At 45.2% G+C, this 11,399-nt stretch overlaps 1 protein-coding gene across 1 annotated transcript; it reads left to right on the top strand.

Annotated features, from left to right (window-relative positions):
• Nucleotides 1-1,243: 1,243 nt before the first annotated feature.
• Nucleotides 1,244-11,293, top strand: LOC128753795 (WD repeat-containing protein 19-like). Its single transcript, XM_053855880.1, has 36 exons — nucleotides 1,244-1,345; nucleotides 1,584-1,675; nucleotides 1,751-1,816; nucleotides 1,904-2,029; nucleotides 2,309-2,424; nucleotides 2,509-2,624; nucleotides 2,738-2,818; nucleotides 2,967-3,079; nucleotides 3,147-3,320; nucleotides 3,387-3,457; nucleotides 3,528-3,700; nucleotides 4,092-4,212; nucleotides 4,386-4,492; nucleotides 4,567-4,683; nucleotides 4,779-4,934; nucleotides 5,054-5,201; nucleotides 5,272-5,485; nucleotides 5,554-5,713; nucleotides 5,808-5,918; nucleotides 6,185-6,294; nucleotides 7,110-7,167; nucleotides 7,306-7,452; nucleotides 7,520-7,602; nucleotides 7,678-7,761; nucleotides 7,974-8,120; nucleotides 8,198-8,322; nucleotides 8,518-8,627; nucleotides 8,918-8,986; nucleotides 9,080-9,157; nucleotides 9,508-9,604; nucleotides 9,663-9,787; nucleotides 10,131-10,212; nucleotides 10,524-10,674; nucleotides 10,744-10,867; nucleotides 10,946-11,022; nucleotides 11,097-11,293. Exons 1-36 carry the CDS (start codon nucleotides 1,340-1,342, stop codon nucleotides 11,209-11,211), a joined length of 4,050 nt encoding a protein of 1,349 aa, XP_053711855.1. The 5' UTR covers nucleotides 1,244-1,339; the 3' UTR covers nucleotides 11,212-11,293.
• The last annotated feature ends 106 nt before the right edge of the window (nucleotides 11,294-11,399 follow it).

Genomic DNA, 11,399 nt, shown 5'->3' with positions numbered 1-11,399 from the left:
ACAGCCATTAGTCCATGATATGTCAACATAAGAATGATTTTTTTTCTGCTTTATCTGTCTGGACTCTCTGAACAACAGAGTATAAGAGCAGGTAGATTATTGATTCAGTTCCAGGTGTGCACCATTAACAGACCAAGCTCAGCTGGACATGGAGGGGAGAACACAGGAAATCTTTCAATTGCTTTAACTTTGAAGGTGGCAGCTGACACACGTTGGTCACCTCCTGTCTTTAAAGCTGTGAAACATTAATATGAAAACAGATGCTCTCTTTTGCATCTTAATGAAATTTCAGTCAGCAGATCGCCCTCTGTGACCTTGGCGCCAAATATTTGAGTCACACGCTGATCTTCACTCCAGTACTACAGTTCCTGGCTGGGTGCAGGGAAAATAATCTTCACGGTGAAGCATAAAGAGCTAGAGGAGGTGTTCTCCATCTTTACATGGAAATGAAATCCAAGCAAGAAGACCATTGCAATTTGGTTTGTTTTTTTTATTTTTAAATGGCTCGGGGCCTCTTGAGGTTAATTTTACAGCTGTTGACCGAACCAGACCCAACCACCTTACACCCTAACTCCTGAAAACCTTGGCAATAACAGTTGGTTCAACAGAAACATTGATCCACCAGGATGTCAGTTTCATTGTGGTGAAGAAGACTCTTTTTCTCACACTATGACCTTAAAATCATCCCTTTCATCACCTGACCAGGATGAGCTGTCTGCAACAACCGTTATTCAGTCCACGCTTCACTCCTTCATCACTGACGGAGCTCTTTTGCTCATTGTAATTCATTTATTCACTCATGCACACTGTTGACCCTGCACCTTCTGGGGTCCCTCAAGGCTCAGTTCAAGGGCCCAAATTTTCCATACTATATATTAATGATATCTGCGGGGTGTCAGAACATCGCTTGCAGATGGCAAATTTTAGCAATAGTGGAGAGGACCTAAAGAACGTGGAAAAAATGCCTAGAAATATATAGACTCACCATGAATGAAGAAAAAAAATCAAGGCCTTTCAAATCGAAATATCTGGTCCTTCACTAACCATTAAAACAACACCTTGCGTTTTTAAATACGATTAGTTTGCCGACTGCGATGCAAATTATTATGTTGGGAATGGCTATATAAGGTTAAAAACAATTGTGGTTCATTTTCATTCCATAAATTGACTAGAATCTTTCCTCTCGATACACTCAGTTCATTGGCTGCTGCTGTTGCTAGGAGACTGACTTCAGACGCGTCCGCGCAAAGCATTATGGGATACATGTTGCTGCTCATCTCTGAGAATCCACTGAAACAGGACCTCGTAACTTTAAACTAAATGTCAAACAATTGCCGAGATGAAGGTATGCAGTTTTATAACGTACAAAAAACACTTACTTTGTTTTGTTTTTTTCATTTTAACTTCGTGTTAAAGCACACCGCTATCAGCAAGCTACATGCTAACTACTGCCGTCAACTAGCAACGGGTTTACCTAATAAAAAAAAGCCCTTTTTTGAGACACTGGACAGAACTATTCAGTCGACGTCAGTAGAAAATGATCTTTAAGTTCATCACAACAGTTGAATTACCTGTGTCCGCAGAGTGTCTTTATCCTCGCTGATAAAGCCTGGTCTGGGTCCAGTCTGCTATATAAGTGGCAGAAAAGCCTTGGAAACTACATCGCAGTTGCTGGGTGAGTCAGCTATTTAGGTGATAGATGTTAAACAGCAGTGTCCTCTCAAGTAATTTGTTACCTATTTCTCTTCAGGCAGGACAACACTGTCAAAGTGTTCGATCGACATGGCCACAGACAGAGTGAGCTCAACCTGCCGGGGTTAGTGTGTTGTTAGTGTGTTGTTTGGGAGGTGTGCGTCTCCTGTAACCACTCTTTAACGCATCTGTTTTCTTTTCTCACTTCTAGACGATGTGTGGGAATGGACTGGGACAAAGATGGGGACATTTTAGCTGTGATTGCTGCCAAATCCAGCTCCATTTTTCTCTGGGATGCCAGTGTGAATAAAACATCCCAAATAGACAGTGGAATGAGGTAAAGATTGCGGCTTGTATGAAAGTGGGTGACTAAAATATGAGGATGGAATTGCACTATAAAACAGAATTGGGTACAATAGATGCTAGTTCTGTTTTCTGGGGGGAGACCGGGCCTTTTCAAAGACATGAATAGTTCATAGATTGTTGCATATTTTATATTTACTTCAACTTCAACTCATTGGTTGATTGTTTCCTTCCGAGCTCTACTCCATAGATTTGTCAATAGAATTTGTTCTGCACCGAAGAATTCAACTGAGTGACGTATTTGTTTGTGCAGAGATCAGATGTCTATCATCTTGTGGTCAAAGACTGGACCTCTGTTGGCGGTTGGCACTGTGAAAGGGAACTTGTTGATCTACAATCAGCAGACATCACGCAAGATCCCAGTTTTGGGTGTGCATAAATATTTTAACACACTGTAGAGTGATTGAGTTGTTTTGTATGACTGCTGTGCTCCTGCTTCATTCTATTTGTCAGGTAAACACACCAAAAGAATCACCTGTGGATGCTGGAGTGCCCAAAATCTGCTGGCTCTGGGAAGTGATGACAGCACTCTGAGCATCAGTAACCAGGAGGGTGATACAGTCAGACAGGTTTCACAGATAGTTTTGTATTTTGGATATCAATTATTAAATTGAAAAAGGCTGTGGTAATATTTAGTGCATGAAGTGAAAGAGTTTACGGTGCTATCTGCCTATCATTTCAGACAACTTTGCGTGGTGAGCCTGGTGAAATACACTTTTCAGTGATGAAGACGGATGAAAGGTCCTCTCAAGGAGAGAGCACTGTAAGTTCTGTCATAAATCAACTGAGAAGGGGAAATAAAGCTTTGAATATGAATTTTTAAATTTGTTGAAGTGTAGCCTATGAAGGAACAGAGCAGGGAATAAATTGAACCGTAGCACCTTAGAAAATCTCTTGGTAACTTTCTGCAGGTGAGTGTCTCCGTGGAGAAGAAGATCCTGATGCTTTTTAGTGTCAATGACCCTGAGAATCGGATTGAATTGACCTTCCAGCGTCACTACGGAAGCATCGTGAGCCACAGCTGGTAAATCGAAGCATTACTTTAACAGCAGACTGTCCAGTCAGTCATTTCTGGTGCTTGTTGAAACCAGGTACGGCGATGGCTACATCCTCATCGGTTTCTCTCATGGATACTTTGTGGTCATTTCGACACACATCAGGGAAATTGGGCAGGAGCTCTACCAGACACGGAATCATAAGGACAATCTCACCAGTGTGGCCATCTCATCCGCTCTGAACAAGGCGGCCTCGTGCGGGGACAACAGGTGAGAACTTTAGTTTTTCTCAGCCATCTGCCAGCCCAGGTGCAGACTCCAGTGTTTCCGTTTCAGTGTAAAGATACACGAGCTGTCAGAGCTACATAACATCAGCAATGTCGTCCAGTTGGAGGATGAAACGAAAGGTGAGCCAGTTGAATGCTGGATGCACTCCACAGAGTTTTCTCTCACCTCCTCCTTCTTTCCTCACTTCAGGTCTGGACCGCCTGAGCTGGACAGATGATGGACAGCTGTTGGCAGTCTCCACACAAAGAGGGACGCTCCATGTCCTGCTGACTAAGTTACCTATTCTAGGAGATAGCTACGGGACACGACTGGCTTTCCTCACATCCTTGCTGGAGGTGACTGTGATGAACCAGGTGGAAGGGGTGAGATACTGAGCCATCTATTTTTTAAAATCTGAACTGCCAGACATCATTCCTGCTTTGGGAATTATTCAGTCCACGTCTATTCACGGACTGCCACTTAATATTTCATTAGACCCACTCATTTATCCCTTTTCATTGAGTGTGAGGCAAAGAACAGAACAAATTAAAGATTAAAAAGTATTTATTTTATTAAAACCATTTGATCTCAGGTTATAGATACTGAAAGTGCTGCAGCAGAATCCCTGCTCAGAGGACCATCAAGAGAAATTGTCAATGTCCCTCATTTTTAATGCGACTGAAGGAAAATGTACGATTATAGACCTTTATTTTGTTGTTTTAGGGTCATGTGTCTGTCCACTTTTTCTAACACCATCTAATCGCTGTGTTCCAGGAGAGTCCTGTGACCATTCAGGTGGAAGTTGAGCCCACTTTCATTGCAGTGGGACCCTACCACGTGGCAGTGGGAATGAACAACCGAGCTTGGTTCTATGTGCTGGTCGAACAAGAGCCTGGTGAGTGTTTAACTAGAATTCTTTGTGTCACCATGTCTGATGTGCTGTATGAAAACATTTAAGGCAGTAGTCGTGACTTAAACGGTTCACAACAGGTGGACAAACAGAGCAAATGACTGTCCATCACCTTAAAACAACTTTTAAGGCATCCTAAAACTTTGTATAAATTGCAGGTTTTATCAAACTGAAGGACATCGAGTACCTGGGGACGATCGTCAGCATGTGTCTGAATTCTGACTACGCTGCAGCTTTGTTTGAAGGCAAGGTTCAGCTTCACATGGTGAGACAATAAGATGCCGTTGTCATCTAGTCTCCTTGTGACGCTGTGACAAGACTATTTCTTTGTAACTTTAGATCGAAGGTAGAGACCATGAGGAGAGAAAGCAGATGAAATTGTTTCCAGATGACGACAGGAAAGGTCGCATCCTTTGTCATGCGCTGACCGCTGACTTCCTCTACTATGGCACTGATGTAAGAAGATCAACCATCTAAACACAGTGAAATCTTGGAAACTAAAAGCTTTAAAGACCTGCGTGCTCCATTCCTTTCTCTCTGTTCTCTCGCAGTCTGGTAATGTGGTGACTGTCCTGGTTGAGGATCTGGAGACTGTGAGCAGCTACAGTCACGAGGTGGGGGTGAGGAAAATCTTCCCGGACCTGAACGGCACCCGGTTGGTCTTCATCGATGACAAGAACAGCTGTTTCTTGCTTTCACCTTCAAGTGTAAGTATGCTTGATTCCGTTCATTTGAAACGTGTATTCTTATTTTTGAAATGATTCAGTGAACGTGGTGGAACAGATGCTGTCTGGATTCGTGATGAAAGTGTGGTCTCTGTCTTTAGGCGTCTGATTCCTGCTTTGAGCTTCCTAACTTCTCTCCAACCATCACTGGAGTGCTGTGGGACAACTGGCACGCAGACAGGGGAGTGTTTGTTGCCTACGATGATGACAAAGTTTACACCTATGCCCTTCACAAGACCACCATATATGGTAGGTGGATGATCTGTTGTTTGTTGATTTTTTTTTTTTATTTAAGAGATTTTGTGTTTTGGCTCTTCAGGCCCCCAGGTGCTGTTGGTAGGCAGCACTCCGCTCCTGTTTTCCCAGAAGCCTTTGCTGCTGTACAATGGTGTGCTGACCTGCCAGACCGCCAGTGGAAAGACGAGCGAAGTGGTGCTGAGCACACACTCTTTTCTCAAACACCAAAGTGGCACATCATCAGAGTCTGCATCAGAGCTCAGTACGCAACTGGACCTGGCGCTCAAACTGAAACGGTCAGTGACGGTGGTCCGACATTCATGGACTTTCATGGACAATGCTGATATTTTTGTCCCGTGGTCAGGTTCCATGAAGCCTGTGACCTGTGTAAGTCCGGGGGAAGTGACTCGGACTGGGTGGAGCTGGGGAAAGCCTGTCTGGTCCACATGGAGGTTGAGCTGGCCATACAGGTGTACAGAATGAGCGGCAACGTTGGGATGGTGCTGTCTCTGCAGGGCATCCAGGTAAATCCCCTCACTCAGGTTTGGACGCATAGTTCAGTGTTTGTCCAGCTTTGTAATCTGAAGCATTTCCATGGATGTCATTGTGTGCTCGAAGGGGATCGAGGACAGGAACTTGCTATCAGGGCACTTGGCCATGTTTCTGGGGGACTACAACCTGGCCCAGGACCTCTACCTCTCCTCCAGCAGCCCCATTGCAGCGCTGAGGGTGAATCACGTATACATCTGTTTTCTGCACTTGGTTTTGCTCCATATAATTCTTCTTTTCGTATTTTTTTTTACATCTTGCACAAGTTAATAATTGACATTCTGTTTTTTTCATAACCCACAAAAAGTGCATTTTTTGGTCTCTTTAATGAATCGTCTGTTTTAAGATGTTTTGACATTTCATAAACATAATGTAGTTATTGTAATGGTTGTGCTTGAGGTGCCCTGCTCCAGTGTGTAATCTGTGTGTGATGCTGTGTTTTCTAGATGAGGAGAGACCTGCTACACTGGGACAGTGCTCTCAAGTTAGCCAAGAGTCTAGCAGAGGACCAGATTCCTTTTATTTCCAAAGAATACGCCATCCATCTGGAGTTCATGTCAGTACACACACACTTTGTTTCACTGTCTTTCCCCAGCCTCACACTCTAAACCTAACCATACTAAACACATGGCTCACCTTAACCAGGACTCTGAACCAAACCCAGTTATAATGACCCAGTTATTTTGAAGCTTTCTTTCACAAATTGAGGCTTAACCTTGTGGGGACCGGCAAAAATGTCCCCATAAGGTTACGGCTCACACAGACACAGTGCACAAACTACACCCTGTGTATTTCTACCCACCACAAATATTATATGCTGGGTTTTTCCCCTGCAATATAAACAATCATCCTCCCCAAGATATAAAATAATCCTTTAAAACAAGCTTGAGGCAATGTGTCTAACTAAACATGCTCTAATATATTAGATACAGTCTTATGAAACTATCCTGTAGGTCCACACACAGTAAATCTCTAGATCCACACACAGTGAATATATCTAACAAATATATTGTTAGATATATTTGTATTAGTTGATTTTTTTTGAATGAACTAATCCAATTTCACCTGTTTAAGTCTCAGCCCTGCTAACAGTAGGATCTCAGTTTGACCCTGGGAACAGAAACAAGTTTGTTTTGCCTTTGACATCTGTATTAGTCATGGATTTCTTTTTAATCATCGACACCACTGTGTCTGCTGTTTGATAATGAGATGGACATAATATTTTTCAAAGAGTGTGTGTCCTACTGTTTCATAAATCAATCACTACATCACTAAAGAAGACGGTTTAGCGATACACATTTCATGTAACTCATCCTCTCATCATTGCTGCCCTTACACTCGGTATGTATTGACGCTGTTGTCTCTCTGCAGAGGAGACTATGTGAACGCGCTCGCTCACTACGAGAAAGGCATGACACATAATAATAAAGTAAGTCGACTATTTTAACTATGATTTATATTTTTCTAACTTTTCTAACTTTTCTCACGCTTGTTGTTTGATGTTTGAAATAAGGTGAAACGTGTCCGAACACTGGATGAATGAGAATGTAAAAAGTATTGCTGTCAGTTCCAGGAGCATGATGAGGCGTGTCAGGCTGGCGTAGCCAGAATGTCCATCAGGATGGGCGACGTCAGACGAGGCGCCACGCAGGCCATCAAGCACCCGAGCAGAATCCTGAAGAAAGAATGTGGAGCCATTCTGGAGAGCATGAAGGTCTGGGCTCGGTCAGTGTTCAGGGTGGTTTCTCTGAGGTCTCAGCGTGTTTTCCTTCTGCGTGCAGCAATTTTCAGAGGCTGCGCAGCTTTATGAAAAAGGACAGTACTACGACAAAGCCGCGTCTGTTTACATTCGCTGCAAGAACTGGTGAGTCTGGAACCAGCTGGCGCTTGGATTTCCTCAACCGTCTCCAACTATGATCCTGTCGTTTTGCTCAACCAGGACCAAAGTGGGAGAGTTGCTGCCTCACGTCTCCTCCTCGAAAATCCACCTGCAGTATGCGAAAGCCAAGGAGGCGGATGGGAAGTAGGTGCACAACTGTGATGTAGCAAGGTGGACCTGCTCGATGGCGCCTTGTCCTTCGCTCATTTGTTAAATCTTAGTCTGCAACATTCAAACATCGTATTATTGTTGGGAGGATGGGGTTTGTTCAGTTCCAACAGTTTGAGATGAGAGCTCTGTGTTTGCAGCAAAGGGAGAGAAACAGTGTTCATGACGGCTCCCATGTGCTGATGCAGGTACAAGGAAGCAGCGCAGGCCTATCAGAGCGCACAGGACTGGGATAATGTCATCCGGGTTCTTCTGGACCATTTGAACAATCCAGAAGACGCGGTACGCATCGTCCGCGACACGCAGAGCATTGATGGAGCCAAGATGGTCGCCAGGTAAAGTTTCCAACTGATGCCACTCGTGATCCAACTTCTTGTTACGACGCAATGGACATGTAAAATCGTGCCGTCAGGTTCTTCCTCTCACTGAATGACTACGGTTCTGCCATCCACTTCCTGGTCTTGTCTCAGTGCAACGATGAGGCCTTTCAGCTGGCTCAGCAGCATGGACAGATGGAGGTCTACGCCGACATCATTGGTATGTGAGGTGATGTGCCATGCTCTGAGTTTATCTCTGTTAGAAGCTCCACTCAGTTCTGAAACATAACTGCCACCTGCTGTGCAAATGAGCACATGAATTTGACTTTAACGATCAACAAGTTTTCAAATGCTCAACAAAAATCTCAATTTTCCAGCTCAGTATAAATGTCACCGCTCCATTCCTGTCCTGCAGGTGCTGAGGCCACTCAGGAGGACTACCAGAGCATCGCTCTCTACTTTGAAGCTGAGAAGAAACACTTGCAGGCTGGGAAGTTCTTTAGGAAGTGTGGACAGTTCAGCAGAGTGAGAGCTTTTTCAGCTTCAAACTAGAACTACCGCTAGACTCTAGGTGACGTGGCAGGCATGGCAAACCATTTTAGTGAAGCTCTGATGAATCATGGACCAGGAAGTGCTGTTATAGTGGCAGATATAAATAGCGAACTGTGACAAAATGGTTGAGATGTCTTCCAGGCCTTCAGTAGAACCAGATTTAGCTTTGCTCAGGAGTGAGGCAGATTTGGTTCCAATGAAAATGCAGTTTTTTCTCCTTCACTCCGATTATTCCTGACACGAGAAACATGACTTCCACTCAGGCTCTGAAACACTTCATGAAGTGCCCAAACTCAGAGGACAACATGGCTGTGGAGATGGCCATCGAGGCGGTGAGCAATGCGGCCAGTGACTTGTCTTTCTGTGGGACACTGTATTGAATCTATATAATATATTGAAATGTATTTCTGTGTGTTGCATTCAAGGTGGGTCAGGCTAAGGACGCCTCGCTGACCAATCAGTTCATCGATTACCTCCTGGGAGAGAGTGACGGGGTCCCCAAGGTATCAGCCAGGACCAGCATTGAGTTGCTTCTGTTTGGGGTTGTGAAACTCTGCAGAGCAGAGGTGTTGTGGGTGGAGGAACCAGTCGAGTCATTTGTCCTGTTTAATGTCACAGAAGTTCACTTGATGCTCTGTGTTCTTAAGTTAAGTGAATCTACGATGGATTTAACAAAAGGAAATTTGTCAAATAGTCATAATATATCATGATATGGTGATATGATCATATCGTGTCCCAAGTATCGTGAGGGTGAGATTGTGATAGCTGGATGAAAAACAGCATAGAACTTCAGAGTTGCGGGTGAAGGGCCACTCATGGTTTGTCTCTCTGACTCATCGACTTTTCTCTGCAGGATCCCAAATATCTCTTCCGCCTCTACATGGCGCTGCAGCAGTACAGAGAAGCCGCTCGCACGGCCATCATCATCGCCAGGGAAGACCAGTGTGCTGGTGCGAGCGCACGTCCTCCTGTTACCGACCACAGATGCTCATTCTCATCCCCGCGCAGGAAATTACCGCAATGCTCACGACGTCCTGTTCAGCATGTACACGGAGCTCCAGGCCCAGAAGATCAGGATTCCTGCTGAGATGAACAACAACCTGATGATCCTGCATTCCTATCTGCTGGTGAAGGTGAGCCCACCATAGCTGTGCTCTGCAGGGCCGGTTCCTCACACACGGTAGCACCGATATGTGCCATGCGTGTTTTTTTTGTTTTTGTCAATCAAATACCACACTTTGATACCGCTGTTTCAAAATGTCGGAGCTTGAAAACATCAGATTTGTTTATTAGTTGTCACCAGGCAGCAGCCACAGTGGTTCACATAGCTTTTACAGATGTGTGTCTGATCCACGGGAGATACTCTTCCTCATCTCTCACCAGGTGCCTACAGGGTTAAAATACTCAGAGGATCTTCTTGAGTGTTTGGTCAGCACGGAGTGAGAGGAAGCTGAGGTTTTCAAATGTCTTCTGCAGATCCACGTGAAGAGGGGAGACCACCTCAAAGGCGCCCGCATGCTCATCCGTGTCAGCAACAACATCAGCAAGTTTCCTGCCCGTGAGTTGTGCTCCGTGTAAGGAAACCTAGTGACATCTAGTGGCGAGCTCCGCATCCTGTTGAGCCTCCCGACCTCGAAACAAGCTGGGGTGCGCTGTCCCAGCTGTATACGGTAAAAGGCAGGGTTTTGGACTGTGGGAGGAAACTGGAGCCACAGAGACACACAACACAAAGGTCACACACACACACCCACGGTTGCCACAAGCAGAGTTTCATGTCTGTTGGCCTGTGCTTGATCTTCTCAGGGGAAAGTTCAACGGATCGTACAGCCATATCCAGAAACTAGTGTTGACCCTGGCGCTTTGTTGCAGATGTTGTTCCCATCTTGACGTCAGCAGTCATCGAGTGTCACCGAGCTGGACTGAAGAATTCAGCCTTCAGCTTCGCAGCCATGATAATGAGGCCGGAGTACAGGAACAACATTGACCCCAAGTACAGGAAGAAGATCGAGGCCATAGTCAGGTGGCACATGCCGTCCTCATCTGTCACCCCTTATCTTAAGGTTCTCACACATGAAATCTCTGATGGCAGACGGCCAGATAATTCGGAGCTGGAGGAGGAAAGCACCCCGTGTCCCTTCTGTGGTTTCCAGCTGCCCCAGAATGAGCTGCTGTGCATCTCCTGCAAGAACAACCTGCCCTACTGCATCGCCACGGTACACAGACGCCTGCTCTGATGGTTGTCTACCATTGTGGATCCATCATTGAGTCTCTCTGATCTTTGGTCGTGTCAGGGCCGTCACATGCTGAAGGAAGACTGGTGTGTGTGTCCACACTGCGAGTTCCCGGCCCTCTACTCCCAGTTCATCCTGTGAGTCAGCGCTGTTTAATTCAGGGCTCCATCCTCCTTTATACACCCGCTCAAGCTTTCACTCTCACCCACAGGCTGCTGGAGGCGGAGCCCACCTGTCCTATGTGCTCCGAAACTGTGAGGGTCAACGACCTGAAGAAGATCTCCGACTGCTCCAAATACCTGCAGACCGACCTCCAGGACCAATGAAGGGATGCGCTGACGATTCTCAGCAACTGTAGCTACTTGTGTAGTACTTTTGCAATAAAGCTCTTAAATGTTTATCACACAACTGCCTTAATTTTTTTTTTTTTGACTGAAAGTTAGTGTTCTTCATTTTGTTAGACTGCCTCACAACACAAATGGAACGCACCCAAGTGGTTAAAAGATGCTCGCGC

This window comes from Synchiropus splendidus, chromosome 2, assembly GCF_027744825.2.
Source record: "Synchiropus splendidus isolate RoL2022-P1 chromosome 2, RoL_Sspl_1.0, whole genome shotgun sequence".
Taxonomy (NCBI): domain Eukaryota; kingdom Metazoa; phylum Chordata; class Actinopteri; order Syngnathiformes; family Callionymidae; genus Synchiropus; species Synchiropus splendidus.
Note: the sequence above shows the minus strand (reverse complement) of the source record. Positions and strands in the feature narration are given on the sequence as shown.